Consider the following 21951-nt stretch of genomic DNA (forward strand, 5'->3'; position numbering starts at 1 on the left):
GTGACTGGGATAATTGGGATGGGAGTGTCGGAGACAGTGCGATTGGCACAGGACAGAGCGGAGTTTAGGGCTGTTGTACATAGGGTCGGTATGAGTCGCAGGAGACTTGATGGCACGTAACAACAACAACAACAATACAGATTTTTAAAATAAAAAAAAAGTAGCTGTGCTGGAAGAAGTGCAGCCTAAATGCTCCCCTCAAGCCTGGATGGCTAGACTTTATCTATATTCTTTCAGTATATCATGCTATCAAGAGAAGGCAGTCCCTGGGGAAAGGCATGTGTGATAAATAGAAGATCATTAAAAAAAGAGAATGATTCTCTGTGAGAAACATTGACACAATGGGTATAAGCATAACTGAAATTGTGAGGAGGGACCAATATTGAATTATGTTTCTTTTTATTGTACTATGTGCTGGCATCACTCAGTTGGCATCACCTTCATAATGCTTAATAACAACACTGTTTCATAATTAATAATGAAATAAGATAACTCAGGGAAATGACTGATTAAATAGGGAACTCAATCTATAAGTTAAATACTTATTTAAGACCTTACAAGTTGCCAGTTTGATTTAATTTTTACCCTCTGTGATCATTGGCATGAACATGAAAGTCATAACCAATCCAGACATGACTGGCTAAAATATTTTTCTTAGTTTATATACTATCTTAAAAGTTTAGTAATTCTCCAGCCTTGCTGGAGGCACAAGCTGGACAGATGCAATCTGTCCCTCCAGGCTAGCTGGACCAGCTAGCCCCACTAGGCTTCAGTTTGACAGTTGCAATCTGAGCGAAGTCCTTACATGTGCCCCCACACACAGCTAGAATCTGAGTAAGGTTCCCACTCGTGCCTACCCGACAAGTGTCTGTGTGCCTGCCCACCCAGTGTGTGCCTGTGCACATGTCCGTCCTGCTCATGCCTGCCCTTTAGCTCAGCCTCACATCTCCTCAAGTTGAGTCAACTAACTGCCTTTATCCAGAGTGTCTTGATCTGACTTAACTGCAACAATTATCCTACGGAAGAGGCCACTTTCACAGACCCTAAACCGAAACTTTTCTTGGTTCAGAATTTCAGAAAGAAACACAGGCAGAGTAACTGCCACACCCTCTTCTGTAGCAGTGACTTCAGATCAATAACCTATTATTGCCTCAGAAATGAAAAACTCTACCACAGTAATGTCATGTTAGAAGCAGGCTAAATCACACCCTAGGCAAGCACAAAGTAAGATGTCACCCCCAAAAAGTGACACAGTATCAATGGATTTTCTGAAGACAGAAAGTCTGATGGAACTTTCTGACACAGAATTCAAAAGAACAATGATTGAATATTTTCTTCTTAAAAAAATTGAATATTTTCTATGGGTGAAAGACAATCTTGAAGAATTACAGGGCACCACAAGCAAAAGCCAGAAAGTGCTTAAAAAAATAATTCAAAAAAATGCAGATACAACAAACGAGACATTAGAGGCTCTGAAAAAATAAGAAACCACGATCCAGAATATGGATCATCACTGATATACTAGAACAAAAAGCAGAATAAAAAAGGAAAGAAAAAGAAGAAAACCTCAGAATAATGTGGGACAAACTCAAGAGAAATACATGCTATCATCAGACTCCCAGAACAGGAAGAAGCAGCTATAGGCACTGAAAAAGTTGTGGAAGAATTATTAGAAGAAAGCTTCCCAGGCATAAAGAAGAATGAGAGAATACATATTCAAGAAGCTGAGAGAATATAGAACAGACCCCAAAAGAAAAACACCAGGGCATATTAGAGTCAAATTTTCCAGAACCAAAGATAAGGAGAGAAATCTGGAAGCAGTGAGGGAGAAACAAAGAGTAACCTATAAGGGAGAGCAGGTAAGGTTAAGTACCAATTTCTCAGCAGAAACTACAAGAGCAAGAAGGCAGGGAATGACATATATCAAACACTCAAAGAACACAACTGTCAACCAAGAATACTGTATCCAGCAAAATTATCCATGAAATATGAAGGAAATATCAAGATATTTTCAGAAAAACAGAACCCAAGAGAGTTTGTAAAAACAAGACCAACATTGCAGAAAGTGCTGAGAAAGGTCTTTCTTATAGAGGTGCCACAGAAAGCAAGATGAACCAAAAAGAACTCAACAAAATGATACTGAAAAAACTGTGCCCCTCAATAATCACACTAAATATAAATGCATTAAATGCACCACTGAAGAGAAAAAGAGTACCAGATTGGATAAAAAAAAACCCCCAAAATACATCAATATACTATCTACAAGAGACACATCTGAAAAGTGAAGACAAAGAAAGGCTAAAAATAAAAGGGTGAGAAAAAATACACCAAACAAATAGCAATCAGAAAAATGCAGGAGTATAAATATTAATCTCTGATAAAATAAATTTCAATGCAAAAATCATCACAAAGGTCAAGAAAGGTCATTAATCTTAATAAAGATTAAAGGGTTAATAGAACAAGAGGACATAATAATAAATATTTATGCACCAAATGAAAGACCTGCAAAATATATAAAGCAAACATTAACTAAACTCAAAAAGGAAATAGCACCGCTACAGTAGTTGGAGACTTAAATACACCACTCTCAAGAAAAGGTGTAACTACCAGAAAGAAACTCAACAAACATATTGAAGAATTAAACCACACAATAAACCAACTTGATCTCATAGATATTTATAGCCTAATGTACCCCAAAAAAGCATATTACACCTTCTTCTCCAAAGTACACGGAATGTTCTCAAGAAAAGATCACATTTTAGGTCACAAGGCAAACATCAATAAATTTAAAACAAACAAACAAACAAACAAAACAACAGAAATACTTCAAAGCATCTTCTCAGACCACAATGGTACAGCATTAGAAATTAATAACAAGAGGATGAAGGATGAATAAACCATACATTTGGAAGCCGAACAACACCTTGCTTGAACATAAATGGGTACTAGAAGAAATATGAAATTAAAAAGTTTCTTGAAACAAATGACAATAAAAACATTACTTACCAAAACTACCAGAAGTCCAGGCTGGGTTTAGAAGGGGTTGTGGTACTAGAGATATTGTAGCTGATGTTAGATGGATCTTGGCTGAAAGCAGGGAATACCAGAGGAATGTCTATCTGTGTTTCATTGACTATGCAAAGGCATTTGACTGTGTAGATCATAACAAACTATGGCTGACTTTGAGAAGAATGGGAATCCCAGAACACTTGATTGTTCTAATGCAAAACCTATACTTGGACCAGGAGGCAGTCGTCAGAACAGAGCAAGGGAACACTGCATGGTTCAAAATTGGGAAGGGCGTACGCCAGGGATGCATCCTATCTCCATACCTTTTCAACCTATATGCAGGACAGATTATCCGAGAGGCTGGGCTCTATGGGGAGAAATGTGGGGTCAAGATTGGTGGACAATTTATCAACAATCTGCGTTATGCGGATGACACAACTCTGCTTGCTGAAACTGAAGAGGACCTGAAGTACCTGCTGCAGAGGGTCAAGGACTGCAGCCTACAATATGGATTGAGGCTCAATGTCAAGAAGACAAAGATTCTCACCACTGGACCAATTGGCAGCATCAGGATGGATGGTGAAGATATTGAGATTGTACACAGCTTTAGTTTGCTTGGCTCCATAGTCAACAGTCTTGGCACCAGCAGCCAGGAAATTAAAAGGCGCATTTCCATGGGAAAGTCTGCTGTTAGGGACCTCTCCGAAGTACTGAAGAGCAATGGTGTCTCTCTGGAGACTAAGGTGCGTCTGATACAGGCCATGGTCTTCGCAATCACCTCTTATGCATGAAAGAGTTGGACAATGACCAAGGAGGATAGAAGGAGAATTGATGCCTTTGAGCTGTGGTGCTGAAGAAGAGTATTGAGAATACCATGGACTGCTAGGAAAACAAACAGATTTGTCCTGGAAAGGGTTAAACCGGGTGGCTCCTTGGAGGCAAGGATTCTGAGGCTCCATCTAACATACTTTGGACATGTTGTGAGGAGAGACCGGTCCTTGGAGAGGGACATCATGCTTGGGAGGGTGGAGGGACGGCACAGGAGAGGAAGGCCCTCTATGAGGTGGATTGATTCAGTGACTGGGATAATTGGGATGAGAGTGTCGGAGACAGTGTGATTGGCACAGGACAGAGTGGAGTTTCGGGCTGTTGTACATAGGGTCGCTATGAGTCGCAAGCGACTCGACGGCACATAACAACAACAACCAAAACCTCTGGGAAACAGCCAAAGCAGTAATCAGAGGACAAATGAGAGCAATACGCAAACCCATCAAAAAGCAGGGAAAAAGACCATTGACTCTCTAATCCGACATCTCCAACAAATTGAAAAAGGACAGCAAGAAAACCCTATACCCTCAAAAAATCCTAAAATTATAAAAATTAGGACAAAAACAAATGAAATAGAAAACAGAAAAACAATTGAAACCATAGATAAAACCAGCAGTTGGTTCTTTGAAAAGGTGAATAAAATCAACAGACCCCTAGTAAAACTAACAAAGGAAAAGACACAAATAATCCAAATAAAAGATAAAATGGGCAATGTCACAACAGAACCAACTAAAATAAAAGGGCTAAAAGTGGAATATTATGAAAAAGTATACTCAAATCAATAAGAAAACCTAGAGAAAACGGACAAATACTTAGAAAATCACAATATACTTAAACTGACACAAACTGTAATTGAAATCCTGAAGAGACCAAAAGAAGAAATTGAAAAGGTAATAAAACAACTTCCAGCCAAAAAAAACCCCTGGACAAGATGGTTTTACAAGTGAATTTTATCAAACATCAGAGAAGAACTTTCACCAATCCTACATTAACTATTTCAGAAAATAGAAAAAGATGGAATTCTCCCAGACTCATTCTATCAGGCAAAAATATCCTGATACCAAAGCCAAGTAAAGACACCACTAAAATAGAAAACTGTAGGCCAACATCTCATGAACGTAGATGTCAAAATTCTGAGTAAAATCTCAGCCAATAGAATCCAACAATAGATCAAAAAAATAATTCACCATGATCAATTGGGATTCATAACAGTATGCTAGGATGGTTCAACATAAGAACAATAATCAGTGTAATTCATCACATTAACAAAACAAAGACCAAGAACCACATGATCCTATGATCCTCTTAATTGATGCATAAAAGGCCTTTGGCAAAGTCCAACACCTTTTCCTGATTAAAACACTCAGCAAAATAAGATCAGAGGGGAATTTCTTCAACATAGTTAAATGTATATATGCAAACCCGAGAGCCAACATTATTCACAATGGAGAGAGACTAAAGGTATTTCCATTGAGAACAGAAGTTAGGTAAGGATGTCCACCATCACCTCTCTTGTTCAATATTGGATTGGAAGTCTTAGTGATAGCAATAAGACAAAAGAAGGAAATAAGACGTATCCAAATTGGCAAAGAGGAGGTAAAATTATCTTTCTATGCAGATGCTATGATAGTATACTTAGAAAACCCTAAAGACTCAGCAAGAACTACTGGACATAGTTGACCAACTCAGCAAAGTGGAAGGATACATCAACATACAAAAATCAATTATATTTCTCTACAGTGACAAAGAGAATACAGAACTGGAGCTGAGAAAAACAATACCCTTCACAGTAGCTAATTACAAGATTAAATACTTGGAAGTAAATCTAATAAGAAGCACAAAGGATCTACTCAAAGAAAATTACAAAGCATTACTATAAGAAACAAAAAGTGATCTGGAGAAGTGGAAGAATATCCCTTGCTCAGGGATAGGAAGATTCAATATTGTGAAAATGTCAAAACTATCAAAGGAAATTTATGCGTTCAATGCAATCCCAATACAAATATCAATTCAAATTTTCAATGTAATGGAAAAGGCAATCTCCAGCAACTTCATTTGGAATGGAAAGAGTCCCTGAATAAGCAAGGCACTTCTTAAAAAGAGAAACAAGGTAGAAGGAATCTCACTCCCTGATTTCAAATCCTACTACATTGCTGTGGTGGTCAAGACAGCATGGTACTGGTACAATGACAGACACATAGGTCAATGGAATAAAACTGAGAACCCAGAAATTAGCTCATCTACCATAGGGTCGCTGTGAGTCGCAAGCAACTTGACGGCACTTAACAACAACAACCTATGGACAATTGATTTTTGATTGCTGTTGTTGATTGCTTTCAAGTCAATCTGATGAACAAATGCTTGAAGCCCCTTTACAACTATTGACATTTATCGAAATTGATAGAGTTTTCAGAGGCATGTTATTCGTGAAGTGGATACCTATGGACAACTGATTTTTGATAAGGAAATGAAATCAATTAAATGGGGAAACAATAGCCTTTTTAACAAATAGTACTGGCACAACTGAAAAACTATCTGTTGAAAACTCAAGCAAGATCTACACCTCACTCCATCCACAAAAATTAACTCAAAGTGGATCAAGGACCTAAGACTAAAGCCAAGGACTATAAACTTCATTAGAAAAAAGCTTGAAAGAACTCTAGAAGCCCTAATCTACCCCATTAATAATCTTCTAAGCATCCAGAAAAACTTACAACCAGGAGAAGAAAAAAAAATAGATTAATTGGATGTTCTAAGAACCAAATCTTTATGCACATCCAAAACCTTCTCCAATAGGATAAAAATGGAAGCCACAGACTGGAAAAGAATATTTGGTAATGACATGTCTGATAAGGGACTTACATCTAGAATTTATAGAATACTTGAGCACCACACAAGATAAAGGTAAACAACACTATTGCAAAATGGGCACAGAATGTTATTAACAGACACTTCACCAAAGAAGACAGATAGTGAACAAACACATGACGAAATGTTCAAAATCCCTAGCTTTAAGAGAGATGCAAATAAAAATATTATCTCACCTCTGAAAGAGTAGTAAAATTTAACAGAACAGCAAACAGCAAATGCTGGTGAGGTTGTGGAGAAATTGGAACGCTTATTCACTGTTGGTGGGAGTGTAAAATGATGCAACCACTATGGAAGACAGTGGGGCGTTTTCTTAAAAAGTTGGAAATAAAAATATCATTTGACCCAGCAATTCAACTACCGGGAATATACCCTAAAGAATCCATAACTGCCACCCAAGCAAATATATGCACATCCATGTATATTGTGGCTTTTTTCACAATAGCAAAGGGTTGGAAACAACCCAAGTGCCCATCAACAAATGAATGGATAGAGAAACTGTAGTGTATTGACCCAATGGGCTACTACACTGCATTGAAAACAAGTAACTCATGCAATATTATTCAAAATGTCTGAACCTGGAGGACATTATGCTAAGTGAAATATTTCAGTCACAAAGGCACAAATACTGCATAATGCCACTGTTGTAAAGCAGGACTGATATCTGGGTTGGCGGCAATCTAAGAAAAGAGGGGATAAATAGTGTATACTGCATTGAAACAAAGGAACATATGATTAGGTATTATTTTTATGATAAGAGTCTGGAATGAGAGCTGTATGGTGAAGTGGACTGGTTGGGGGGAGATTGCATAATAATGAAAGTTTTTGTTTTCTCTTTTTTTACTTTTCAAAGAGAAAACCAACTAGGGGTAGGGATGGGCAGGGAGGAAAATGTGCAACAATAAATGAATGAAATACAAAGTCTTTACAAACTTTCATTAAAATTTCATTTAAAAATTTAGTTACTCTATATTCAAACTCAACAGGACAAAAGTTCTCATCACTGAACCAATTGGCAGCATCAGGATGGATGGTGAAGCGATTGAGATTGTTCACAGCTTTAGTCTGCTTGGCTCCACAGTCAACAGTCTTGGCACCAGCAGCCAGGACATTAAAAGATATATTGTGATGGGAAAAATGTGCTGCTAGGGACCTTTCTCTCCAAAGTACTGGAGAGCAATGGTGTCTCTCTGGAGACTAAGGTGTGTCTAATACAGACCATCGTCTTTGCAATCACTTGTTATGTGTCAGAGAGTTGGACAATGACTAGGAAGGATAGAAGGAGAATTGATGCCTTTGAGCTGTGGTGCTAGAGAAGAGTATTGAGTGTACCATGGACTGCCAAGAAAACAAACAGATTCATCCGAGAGAGGGTTAAACTGGGATGCTCCTTGGAGGCAAGGATTCTGGGGCTTCGTCTTACATACTTTGGATGTGTTGTAAGGAGGGGCAGGTCCTTGGAGAGGGCCTTATGCTTGGGAGGGTGGAAGGACGGCACAAGAGGGGAAGACCCTCTATGAGGTGGATTGATTCAGTGACTGGGGTAATCTGATGGGTGTGTCAGAGACAGTGCGATTGGCATAGGATAAAGCAGGGTTTAGGGCTGTTGTACATAGGGTCACAAGCGATTCGAGGCACATGAACAACAACAACAACAACAGTCAAAACCAAGTTTTAAGCATTTAACATTAATGAATGAATACCAAATAAATATTGGGATTATATAATCCATGAAGAAAGCCAAAAGGTCACTACAAAGACAGAAGAGGAAGAAAAGACGAAAATGGATGCTACAAGAGATTCTGGAGCCAAAATAAAGGGAAGAAACGGTTTGAACAGAAGATTTCAAAGGGCAGTTCATGAAGACAAAACACACTATTACAAAGAAAGGTGCAATGAATTGAAGCCAGAAAATCAAAAGGGATGAACACATTTGGCATTTCTCAAGCTAAAGGAATTGAAGAAGAAATTCCAGCTTTCAGTTGTAATACTTAAAGATTCTATGTGAAAGATCTTGGAATAATTCAAGAAGCAATACAGAATACAATAGTAATAGAGTCACTGTACAAAAAATATTTGGCTAATCCAGAACCATTTCAAGAAGTAGTACATGCTCAAGAATGAATAGGCAGAAAATAAGTCCCAAGAAACTGGTGAAATGCCAACTGACTTATTTCAACAAACAGATACAGCCTTGGATTTGCTCACTAGGTTGTGCTAAGAAACTTTGAGGACAGTTACAACGTCAAATGACTGCAAGAACTCTGTATTTATTCCCATTTTAAAAAAAGTCTAACAGAATGTGGAAATTATTGATCAATATCACTATTATCACATGCAAGCAAAATCATACTGAAGATTATAAAAAAATGACTAGAACATTACAATGACAGGGAACTCCCAGAAATACAAGTTGGGCTTAGAAGAGGCCATGGTATCAGGGATATCACTGTTGATGTCAAGGAGACTGACTGAAAACAGAGAGTACCAGAAGGATGTCTGTGTTTTATCGAATATGAAAAGTCATTTAACTGTGTGGATCACAACAACTTGTGGCTCACATTGAGAAGAATGGAAATCCCTGAACACTTGATAGGGCTTATGATCTGTATCTCGACCAGCAAGCTGTTATCTGAATAGAGCAAGGGAACATGACATGGTTGGAATTTATGAAGAGGAACGTGACCTCAGAATTCAAGCAAGACTCATCAACAACTTGCATTATGCTGATGATACAACCTTGCTTGCCTAAACAGAGGGGGGCTTGAAGCTGAAGGTAACATTTCATCAGGTATGAGTTTTTGCTTTATATTAGCAAGTATTTTCAAATTTGAGACTACTGATATTCTGTCTTAGAGAGAAATCCTTTGATTTTCTTGGCATGATAAATTCTGGTGAACTAGGATGTCAAATCTGTTCATTCACAAATATTAATCCTTTATTATATGCTAACATAGAAATAATTCTGTATTTTTTCTAAAACATGTTACAGGTGAATTCAAAGGTATCCGCAATACACTCATCCTCTTAGTGTTCAACAGGACCTGAAAAGTAGAACTCAATGCTGTTGAGTTGATTCTGACTGAGGGTAAACTTACAATTAGTTAGGTATTGCTAACACACCAGGTTGTAGCTGTTAGTGGCATTGCTGGATTCTGACTCATAGTGCCCCACGTGTGCAGAGAAGAACTGCTCCATAAGATTTTCAAGAATGTGTTCCAAATTGTCTGTGGGTTTGATCTGCCAACCTGTTTGTTCGTTTTAGTAGCAAAGTAGTTAATTGTTTGCTTCACTCAGGAGTAACATGTACAAATGTTTCTTTTATAGAAAATGGAAAGATAGCATTGAATGGAAGAAATGAAAAGTACCTTATGGTTGCCATTTTATGGAATTTATCTTCTATTCTTAAGTGTTATCAGAGGTCCTGAAAAATTTTAAATAGGTGGCATGAAACACATCATTTTAATACTCTTGAAACAGCTGTGGTTGCTGTTAGGTGCCATCAAGTCGAGTATGACTCATAGCACCCCTATGGAGAAAAGATCTGAACCCTGTTCTATCCTGCGCTGTCCTCACACTTCCTGACACACAAAAACCCATAACACCAAACCAAAAACACCTAGTTGAGTGTCTTCCTCTAATTAATAAGACTGGAAATAGTGTGCATGTGAAAGAATATGCAGTAATTTAAGCAAAAATTAAATCAAGATGAACATATTTATCAAGAGAGGGAGTAGAGGTATTCTTAGTTATCTATGAGACACAAAGAAAAGATAAAATGAGCATACACTAGAAATATCAGTTACGATCAGTTGTAAAAAGATATTTAACATCTGTGTTGGGTGCCATCAATTAGTAAATGACATAGGTATTGATTTTGATTCATTAGTGGTAAGAGCAATTATATTGGGTTGAGAAGTAAGTAGGTGAGAAAGTGAAGGCTTTCAGTTTGTTGTTGTTACGTGCCATCGAGTCACCAGTGACTCACAGCGACCTTATATACAACGGTCCTAAACCCTGCTCTATCCTGTGCTAACCTTATTACCCCAGTCTTTGAATCAATCCATCTCATTAAGGGTCTTCCTCTCCTGTGCTGACCCTCAACCCTTCCAAGCATGATGTCTATTTCCAAAGACTGATCCCGCCTTGCAACATGTCCAAAGTATGTGAGAGGAAGCTTCAGAATCCTTGCCTCCAAGGAGCAGTCTGGCTCCATCCTCTCCAGGACAAACCCATTCGTTCTCCTAGCAGTCCATGGTATAGTCAATACTCTTCTCCAGCCCCACAGTTCAGAGGCATCAATTCTACTTCTATCATCCCTAGTCATTCTCCTTTTCTCTGATGCATAGCAAGTAATTACAAAGTCCATGGCCTGCATCAGGCATACTTAATCTCCAGACTGACATTGTTGATTTCTATTTAGATTCTTTTTAAAAGTACTTGAACAAGAATGGGGGGTGGGGGAAGAAAAGAAATTCAGGTATGAATTGGGTTTTGAAAAGAAAAAATTTTAATCATAAAAATCGAAAGATTTGCATATGTTTGTTGAGGAGAATGAGTAGAGGTAGAGAGGTTACACATGCAAGATGAAGATGGCAAAGGATGGCTAGAAGTAGATATCTGAATCAGGAAGACAGATTCTGAATCTCAGTTGGAGCAATGAACGTTGACTGAATGCAGAAACTTGATCACTCACACACGCTCATTGCCGTTGAGTCAGAACTGGCTTATAGCTGACTCTCCACTGGATTTCTAAGGCTTTAAACTGCACAGAGGAAAAAAAATCTATCTTTTTCTTACAGAGCTAATGGTGGACTTGAACTATCAGGGAGGTAAGTCTTTGGGTGAGTAAAACAAAAGTTTAGGCCACCTGAGCTCCATTTAACAAGAAAGGAGGCCCAAACTGAGGTAGCTATGTATGGCTTCGTACATAACTGTACTTAACAAACATGCATACATAGCATGGTCTTTGTTTCTTCTATGACATAAGAAGGCATGAAATTAGTAATATTTCAGCCAGAGAAAGCAAGGATCCTGCAACCACTTCATTCATGGGTTAACCAGGCGACTACAAGTGGACTTTAGCAAAGGGCTTTGTAACTTCTCCACAACATCATCCAAACCAGAATCAATACAAAAAGGGCTTCTACCTAACCAAGTGATTAGTGCTAGGAGAGGAGTATTTTCAGTTTAGCTGTTTCCAATCAAGGACAAGTTTGTTAAAGACAAGTCTGTTAAAATTTCTTCAATTTATATATATTTGTAAAAAAGCATGTGTGAGCAGATACTAGTTAAAATCTTTTTTCCATTTGGATAGTTAAAACATCTATTTCTTATTTAAATATCTGAAGAAATAGTATGAAATGGGAGATGTAAAGATTGATTTAAATCTAGAAAAGTGATGTATTGGACTTGAATGCATAATCATATTACCTTGTTCAGCATACTTACTTAGATCTACAAATCCAATGTCCACATATAGTCTAGCAATCAGAGACGCCATGAGAAAGCCAGCAACTGGACCAAGCATTCCTATTGCATTCAAACTACCTAAAATTATTATAAATGGATTTTATCAGTTGACAATAATACATGGCTTTAATTTGTTCAATGTGATCTTTAAAAGTAAAATTATGCAATTTATCTCTTCAAATAAATTTGTAAAAAGCAATAAATAAATTTAGTAAAAATTATTTTAGGTGTAGATCTGAGAATGATAAAAATACAATATCGTCTTTTCTGTACATTACCTATATAAAAAGAAGAATGTCCTTCTTTAGCAAAATCATCAATGTAAGAAATTCCTAAGGGTGCAATTGGGGTTTCCCCAATTCCACGAAGCATATTGCCCATTAAGACATAAATCCACATGTTGGACCCAGATTCCTTTACACAACCTGTGAAAACAAAAGTGTATTTTATTTTTAGTCTTAATCTTTCTATTAGGAACTCAACTATTTTAGTTTCTTGTTTAATTTGAGAGGATTTCCTCTCTTTATTCTAAGAATAGTTCAAATTTACTTTGCAAGTTTGAAAAGAAAGCAAAGAACAAAAAGAAAAAAGAAAAAGAAAAAAATTGTAATTCAACAACACCATAGCTGCTTCTAATGTTTGTTATATACTATGCATGATTTTATTTCACATGAAAATATACATAGTACTCTTTAGCTATATCAAAAATGAAAAAATCTAGTTCATTGCAATTTTCTTTTAAAGTTAACATCATATGACAATTTCTTATATCATTAAAATGTGTTTATTTTAATCGCTCCATAATAATATAGAGATAAAAATAATATCATTTATCGAGTTAATCTACTTTTTAATTAGACTTTTCTATTCTGCTAAATAAATTTTTCTATAATGGTAAATATATAGTTGTGCACCTTCCTAACTATTTTCTTGAGATAAGTAAAAGTAAGATTGCTGAATTAAGTGGCTATATATGCATTTGTTTTAAAATACTTAATAAATATTATCCTCCACAAAGAGTAAAAAGTATACATTTTTCTAGCATTACACAGTATGCTTCTTTTTACTTCACCTGGCTGCTAGCTACCATCTCGACAGTGGTGGTCTTATCTTGATGGAGGTCATGTAATGGAAGTTTTTGGGGTTGTGTTTGATGTGTGTTACTATTCTCCCCCTTCCCCCCTCCTCCAAGCAGATGGTCCTTGAGCCTTTGACCAAGGGTGGAGGCCTGCTAGAGGGTATGGCTTTAAAATCCTGTAAGGCCCAAGGGCTTGTGGCCTTGAGGACAAATTTAATAATTTTAGAATGAATATTCTTTAAATGACACAGCATTCATTTGTCTATTTGCTATACTTGGAGTTGTTGTGATGCTGAACACTATTCCACAGTCATGTCAAATACAATAATGGTTACCCATTAAGTACAATGTTTGGATGAGCTTTCAGATGGATTCATGCTGGGAAGCAGGAGTGGCATCCACTTCCTAAACCACATGCCTCTGGAAACTTTATGAACTTGGAGAAGCAATGATCATCATGGAAAGGCATTAGGTCTTTTGTTCATAGAGTCACTATGAGTCGTGCTTAACTTGACAGCAATCAACAACAACAACAAAATTTTATTTTTAATTTCTTCTTATGTAAGAGGTTAGTCAATATTTAATACTGTATTTGCAATAACAATTTAGAATATTTTAATCTATAAAGAAATCTTAACTAATTTTATAACTTCCTTTTTTAATTAAGAATAAAGCTATATTTTGTTCTTTTCTTATGGCACTTTACTAGTTTTATTTTAAATGTGCATATATATTCTTTATCAGCTGTCATACTGAAGCCTTTCTCTTTTTTATTTCCTGTTAAATTCTGATTTTGACTGCAGGTTAGATGCAAATGCTCTTCCAATTTGTTTTCTATGTAAATTTTACCAACTTACCAATTTTTTTTCAAGTTATGCTTAGATTTTACAACTATTGTTAGTGTCATTGTTAATTCTTACCATTTCCCACTGTTTCTGGTGATGATCTATTGAATAATAAATTTTGATTAGTTGAACAGATTGGCAGCCTTGATGTTGAGTTCGATGGCAGGTTAACATTATATTCTTTAGAATACCTATAACTGTGAGAACATTATTTTATTTAAAATTTTGCTTATCAATGAAATGTTTCTAACATATTCCAGAAATACATAAGAATCTTTCTAGGATGCTTCAACGATTTAGATCCTCCCAGAAGAGCTGTGGGTGAGCATTAGCATTACTGGTAAGTAAGTTAGTTTTCTCCTGGACACAGAGCCTACTAATTGGTCCTAAAAGGCTTCTGAGGTCCCACTCTTCTCACTATTTCGTAGTTGTTGGAATGGACAGATGAGGTTTTCTGACCTCATAAGCAGATCCTTACTTCACCTCTACCTTGCATGCGAACTTCCGAGTTGTAAAACAACCCAGGGGTAGATGGAATTTTCTCCAGGACTTAAGAACCATAAATGACATAGCTGAGCCTCTACATCTTGTGGTTCCTAACCTCTACACTATAATAGACAAAGTGCTAGTCTATAGTATTGTAAGAACCACCTTCCCTCTGTAACTTGATTTGTGCCACTATTAGAACCTCTACTTGGAATATTATTGCTTTTCAATTTTTGACTCATGCACTTTTAACTTGTTAGTCAAATTTGTATCTTCTAGGCTGCAACACTTCCATGATACATCTTTAAGGATATGAACATGTATGGCTAAGCACAATTGATAACAGTGCATCTAAATTCCAAAATCAATCCCATAATAGTCTATGTATTTCCTACAGCCAAAGGGGCACTTTAGAGTAGTGAGAGAAGACCTTCACCCTGAAACCCACAGCGTCCCTTTTCAGCAGGAAGTAGCTAAGAGAATACGCCATCCCCTTTTCCTTATGAATCAGGGTGAAGTCTCTCTCAGGGAGGAGTGATAGGGAATGGCAAGGGACACACTGACAAAGGAGATTAATCAGAACTGGCTTTGACAAGCACTGTGGCAATTGGACAATTAAAACAAACATTCAGGGGGGAGGGGAAGCATGAACTGGGGATGAGGGTGGAGAAAACAGTGCAACAATGAATGAATGAAAACCCAAAATCTCTGTAAATTTTCATGAAAACTAGTAATAATAATAATAAAATAAAAAGAATCTTTATTTATACATCTGTGTTTTAATAACCAGTATTGTCTTTTTTATTTTCCTGTCTTTTAGAAGAACACATTGCCACTGCTAGCCATCTCAAGATTAGGTTTAAGGCATTGTCCACTAATGATTGAAGATCAGATGAGCTGGTGAAAGACACTAAATATCTCAGTCATGAAGAAAGCAAAAGATCATGACAAATATGGTGGGGAAGGAAAATGATTATCAGAGGAGATTGTGAAAATTGTCCTAGAACATCAAGCAGCCAAAGCAAAGGCAAGAAAGTAAAAGAGTTGAACAGAAGATTCTAAAGGGCAGCTCAAGAACACAAAGCAAAGTATTATAAAGAAAGGTATAGTGAACTGGGTTCAGAAAATCAAAAGGGAAGAACTAGCTTGGCATTTCTCATGCTAAGAGAACTGAAGAACAAATTCAAACCTTAAGTTGGAATACTGAACTATCCTATGAAAAAAACCATGAATGATCTAAGAAGCAACAAAATAAGATTAAAGGAATATATCAAGTCACTGCACCAAAGAGAATCTTGCTAAAGAATATTCAGAAACAGCTAGAAGAGTTTATCAACAGATAACTGTCAGACATTTAAGCTTGGCTTACAAGAGGCTGTGACAGCAGGGTTATCATTGCTGACATTAGGTGAAACTTGGCAGAAAACAGATAATACCAGAAAGATGTCTGGGTTTTATTGGCTATGCAAAGACATTAGACCATATGGATCACAATGAATTACTAGTAACACTGAGAAGAAAGGAAATCCCAGAGCACTGCTTTGCTCATGTGAAACCTATGTAGGTAAAACCTAGACCAAGAGGCTACCATGCAGGTAGAGCAAGAGAACACTATGGTTTTATATCATGAAAGCTGCACATTATGGTTCTATACTTTCTCCATTATTCAGTCTGTATTCCAAACAAATCATTTGAGAAGATGGACTTTATGAAGAAAAACATGGCATCATGATTGGCAGAAGACTCATAAATAACCTGCATTATGGAGATGACACAGCCTTGTTTTCTGGTAGTGAGAAGGACTTGAAGCACTTGCTGCACAAGATCGAGGACTATAGCCTTCAATATAGATTTCATCTTATCATTAAGAAAACAAAAGTTTGGTGCAACTTCTGTGGAAGGTGATGTGGCACTTTCTCAAAAAGTTGCAAATAGAGATACCATTTGACCCAGCAATTCCACTACTGGGAATATACCTCAAAGAGACCATAACTGTCACCCAATGTTTATTGCACACCCATGTTTACTGCAGCTTTGTTCACAATAGCAAGGAGTTGGAAACAACCTAAGTGCCCATCAACAAACTAATGGATAGAGAAACTGTGGTATATTCACACAATGGATACTACAGTGCATTGAAAAACAAGGAACTCATGCAATATTACTCAAAATGGGTGATCCTGCAGGACATTATGCTGAATGAAATATTTCAGCCACCAAAGGACAAATACTGCATAGTGCCACTGTTGTAAAACAGACTGATATTGGGGTTGGGGGAATACTGAGAAAGGTGGGATAAATAATGTATACTGTATTGAAACATATGAGGGAGAAAACTGTTTAAAAGGGATATGTGATTAGGTATTATTGTCAAGACAGGAGTCCCGAACAAAGGCTGCCTAGTGGACTGGAGTGGACCTGAGGGGAGGTATTGTAAAGAATTGGAAGAATTTTTCTTTTACTTTTCAAAGAGAAGAGTGTACGGGGGCCAGGGGAGGAGGGGATGGGCAGGAAGAAAGGTGCAACAGTGAATGAATGGAAATCCAAAGTCACTGTAAATTTTCATTAAAATTAATAATTAAAAAAAAAACTTTAAAAAAAGAAAACAAAAGTCCTCACCCCTCGGTCTATACCCAATATCATCATAGATGGAAAAGAGATTGAAATTATGTGATTTAAAATTGCTTGGATCCACAATCAATACTCTTAGTACCAATAGTCAAGAAATCAAAAGGTAAGTCATTTTGGGAAAATCTGCTGACAAGGACCTGACCAGAATACTGAAGAACAGTGATGAGCCTTTAACCTCTGTTTAAATAGTAAGATACGCCTAAGTTGCAATCTTCTTAACTGCTTTTATACATATTGAAGTTGTACAATGACTAAGGAAAAAAAATAGATGATTTTGAGTTATGGTGTTGGAGAAGAGTATTGAATATCTTATGGACTACCAAGACAGCAAATAGGCCTGTCTTCAAGAAAGTGAAATAAAAATGTTTCTTGCAAGGAAGAATAGTGAAAGTTCATTTCACGTACTTCGGACATGTTGTTAGGAGAGGCTAGTCCTTGGAGAAGGACAGCGTGCTTGGAAAGGTAGAGGGTCAGCTTAAGAGAAAAAGACCCTTGACAAGATGGATTGACACAGGGACTGTAATAATGGGCTTAAGTGTATTGCAGATGGTGTGGATGGTACAAGATAGGGCCAGATTCAAATCTGTTGGTCATTGAATAGCTATGAGTCATAGCCAAATGGTTGACATATAATGAGAACAAGAAATAATTTTGGTTGAAAGTGAAGTGGAAGAAGCCACCAAAAAAGACCATTTGTTATTTTCTAGGCAAAATAATTACCAAGATTCTTTTTTTATTAAGAGTACTTATATTCTTGCCAACATATGAAATATCTTGGTTTAAAAGTTTAATTTTAAACTGCTAACTCTATCTAACTCTTTGACTATACTCTTATTTTTGTAAGAATTCTTGATGATGTTTAATAAATGTTGTTATTGTTATGAGTGAGGGGCACACTACAACTCCTAGGGACCCTATAAACAGTGGATCTAAACCTTGCCCTGTACTGTACCATCTTCTTTATCTCGAATATGCGTGAGCCCATTGCACAATCCAGAAGCACAATCACTGTGTCAATCCATCTTGTGTGAATATTCCCCTCTTTCTCTGACTCTCTAATCTTCCCACCATGAAGCCTTTTTTAAAGGACTGGTCCCTTCTGTTAGCATGTTTAAAGTATGTAAGATGAAGATTTTTGAAATAAAATTTGTTGCTGTAATGTACTGTTGAGTCAAAATTAACTCATAACTGAAACTCCAGTGGTTTTTTAGAGATTATAAATCATAAGTGAAAAGATTGCCCTTCTTTCTTTTGTAGAGCAGCTGAAAAACTTAAGTTCTAACATTTAGAACAGTTCATACTTTTGCAGAAAAAGAAATATGGTAAAACATCAACTCTCACTGCTAATAGGCTAAAACCAACTCATAACTGGCTCTGCAGTGGGTTTTCAGAGGCTCTTAACTCTTATGGGAGAAGATTGTCCATTTTCCTCCCATGGAGATGCTGGTAGAATCAAACCTACAGAAAGGTACCACCTTTGGGTTAGTAGTGCAACACCCTACCCACGAGGGACCACCAAACCTTCTTATGTTAAAAAATAGTAATTTTAGTATATAAAATCACAAACTCTTACAATGAGAAAAAAAATCATTTTTCTTTGGAATTAGAAATGAATGAGTTAGAGAATATTTTATAAAGAAAATGATCTATGTGATGAATCTGAAAAGAGGGATAGAAGTTTAATAGATAGGTAAAGTAGAAAAATATCTTAAGGGCTGCAGAATATAACTTACAAATGTATGACATATTATAGTACATTTGGAGCACTGTAAATAGTTTGGTAGAACTTAAATGTAGTCATCCATTGCAGTGAGCAGTGGAAGGTAAAAGGGAGTTAGTAAAAGGGAGATAGTTAATGGACATATCAGTGCTTGAGTTGCATAAGGAAAGGAGTTTAGATACCAATCCATAAGCAAGTAATTGTCAATATTTTGACAGTGAATAAAAGTAAGAAATGTATTTTTGTATCACAGAGTACAAACAAAACACACAAGCATTCACAAATACATAAATACATATATAACCAAAAGCATCACAGAATCATATTTGCCCCCTCATGCATTTTAAATTATTTTGTTCTACTCTACCCTTTCTGATTGATTTTATTAACAATTTTTTTTTGTATCAGTCATCTGGATTGATTTAATTATTGAAGACCTGAAATTTGAAAAACGCTGCTTGATAAAGTTGATATTTTAATCAGAAGCAAAAATATTAGTTTTGTGTTTTAAAATGAATACCTCTTGTAGATCAGATTGTGTATGGAAATAGGGGTGTTTTTTGTTGTGTTAAGTTATATCTAGTATGATAAATTATAAATTTAATAATTTTTGAATCATAAAAGCATGAAGAAGACGGAGATAGACAACTGAAATACATTCAAGGATTTCTAGCAACTATTCGAACAGAACAATAATTCAAAGGTGTAATAGATGAAGAACTTCCAATTAGAAGCAAGCATGTCCTGAACTCAAACTTCCAACCTCCTGAAATGTGAGAAAATCAATTTACATCCTTTATAGCTACTCACTTGTGTATATGTAGAATGACAGTAGTAGGTCTAAGATACTTACTGTCCCATGAAGAAATGTGGTAAAGCCGTCAAAAGACTCCCAGTTCCCATAATTACGCAACCGATTCCAATTAACTTTGGTCTGTGTAGCTTGGATCCAAAGTAACTTACAAATACAATAACAAGCAAATTTCCTGAAAGAGAATAAATTCCTTTTAAGAGGACTTATTTCAGAAATAAAAGACTGAATCCAATGAAAAAGAAGTATCTATAATGAATGCAAGTAAAACACAACAAGTGTCACCTTCCCTCAAAGAATACATAATTTAATTGAAGATGTGAAACTCTTCACAGTAAGGCACTCATTGTACTCTGACATTTATAATAAGCAAGGCAATCAGTTACAAACAAAATAAAGCATGTGATTTTCTAGGTAATGCTATGTTGTTGTTGTTGTTATGTACCATGGAGTCAGAATTGACTCATAGCTGAGAAGTGGTGGTGTAGAGTATGTGTGAAGAGCTTTGGAACTCTGGAAATCTGGTTACCAAGTAAGAGTTAAAATAAAAATAAAAATTACCGATTTCAAAACTTCCATCAATTAATCCAGCAACAGAGGAGGATATATCAAATCTCCTTTCAATTTGAGTAATGGAGCTTTTCATAACAACTCCACTTAGTGCTCTAGCAAAATAGGTAAATGACATGGCCAGGAAGAACATCTGGGGAGGAGGGGGAATACAAAAAAGGTTATCAAAGGGCCAGGCAAAATTTATATGTGCATAGAATTTAAATAGCTTTTCTTCTTTATTCAAGTATTTTACTTTTGTCATGAAAAGGTAACCAACTTTATCCTATATTACTTTTGCTTCTTAGTCGTTTAAACCTTAGCATCATCATTCTACTAAGAAAGAATAATTTTCCAACTTGGTTACATCATCATATTATAAAAGAAGTACAGATCAAGTTAATAATTTTTACTTAATATCATTGAATAATTTCTAATGAAAGTAAGTAATAATGGATTCTCCATCAGGATAGTAAATATTATTTATTTAAAACTTAGCAGTGTAAGCTAACTCTAAAGAAAGTTACTGAATATTCCCAAAATAGAAATTCCAGGAAGTCAGTTGAAAAAATGAAACTTTAAGGAAGAAAATGGAAGTTTTATTAGCAACACAAATTACTGACATTTAACCTAAGAATCAAAAGTTACAGATATTTTAAATTTCACTTTAACACAGCTCATTGATTCATCTTAGTTTTACAGACCACCTGCACATGGATAAGCAAATTCGTCTCTTCAGTACCTTCTACAGTACTGCTTGCAATTACCTTCACATATAATTGAAACTATGACAATAGCCAAGATCCTTCTACATTTGTTCTCTTTTCTGTGACTCTTCTCAATATTGTAGCTAGAGTATTTCTCTGAAAATAAAAATCCAGCAATGCTCCACATCACATAAAAAGTAAAATCTAAAGTCATCCCAGTGGCCTAAACCCAGGATTTTTTCAATCAGCTCCAATTCATGGTGACCTCAGGTGTCTCAGAGTTGTACTGTGCTGATTTTTTTAAATTAATTATGATGTGGGTGTAAATTCACTGAACAAATTGGTTTTGTAACAATTTATACACAACTGTTTTGTGACACTGATTGGAGTTTCCACAGTGAAATAATAGCCTTTTCTCACTCTCTCCCTGTGTTAATAATTTCCATTCTTTCTTCCTTTCTATCTCTTACAGCCTTCTGAGATTTCTTCTTGGGTAAATGAGGACCTTTTGATTGTTTACAGTTCTAAGAAGTAGATGGCCACTTGTTGTTACTGTTCATCTAATAAACCTGTTTACTATTTGACTGAAAGTTGAGTAATGGGTGTGAGTGTATTACCATGTTTGAAGGATGTCGAAGAGCTATGGTCTCAGAAGTTCCACAAATCTTTATCAGACCAGTAATATTGGCCCTCTTTTTTATGATTTTGAGATTTGTTTTACATTTCTCTCACATCCTATCCATGATCTTTTTACTGTAATCCCTTTTAAATTGACTATCAGTGGTAGCCTGAAACCATCTAGTTCTTCTGCATACAGGTACTTGAAGAATTAGTTTTAAGCAGTTGATCTGTTCTTCAGATTATTTCCTTGAGCCTGTGATTTTAGTCACTTTTCTCCTGACAGGAAGACATCAATACCTGCTGTTAGGTGGCTGTTCATCCATAAA

General features: G+C 36.2%; 1 protein-coding gene across 1 annotated transcript in view; it reads right to left on the reverse strand.

Annotated features, from left to right (window-relative positions):
* Window positions 1-20433, reverse strand: part of SLCO1B3 (solute carrier organic anion transporter family, member 1B3) — a 77790-nt gene extending 57357 nt beyond the window's left edge. The window contains exons 1-5 of the mRNA XM_006889133.1: window positions 20310-20433; window positions 19791-19923; window positions 14176-14297; window positions 12456-12602; window positions 12157-12255 (exon numbers count right to left, since the gene is read on the reverse strand). Of these exons, the coding sequence (XP_006889195.1) occupies window positions 12157-12255; window positions 12456-12602; window positions 14176-14297; window positions 19791-19923; window positions 20310-20394 (586 nt within the window). The 5' untranslated portion in view covers window positions 20395-20433. The remainder of the gene's footprint in view (window positions 1-12156; window positions 12256-12455; window positions 12603-14175; window positions 14298-19790; window positions 19924-20309) is intronic.
* Window positions 20434-21951: the final 1518 nt, after the last annotated feature.

Source organism: Elephantulus edwardii, unplaced genomic scaffold (assembly GCF_000299155.1).
Source record: "Elephantulus edwardii isolate Elephantulus edwardi_28Jun2011 unplaced genomic scaffold, EleEdw1.0 scaffold00075, whole genome shotgun sequence".
Lineage (NCBI taxonomy): Eukaryota > Metazoa > Chordata > Mammalia > Macroscelidea > Macroscelididae > Elephantulus > Elephantulus edwardii.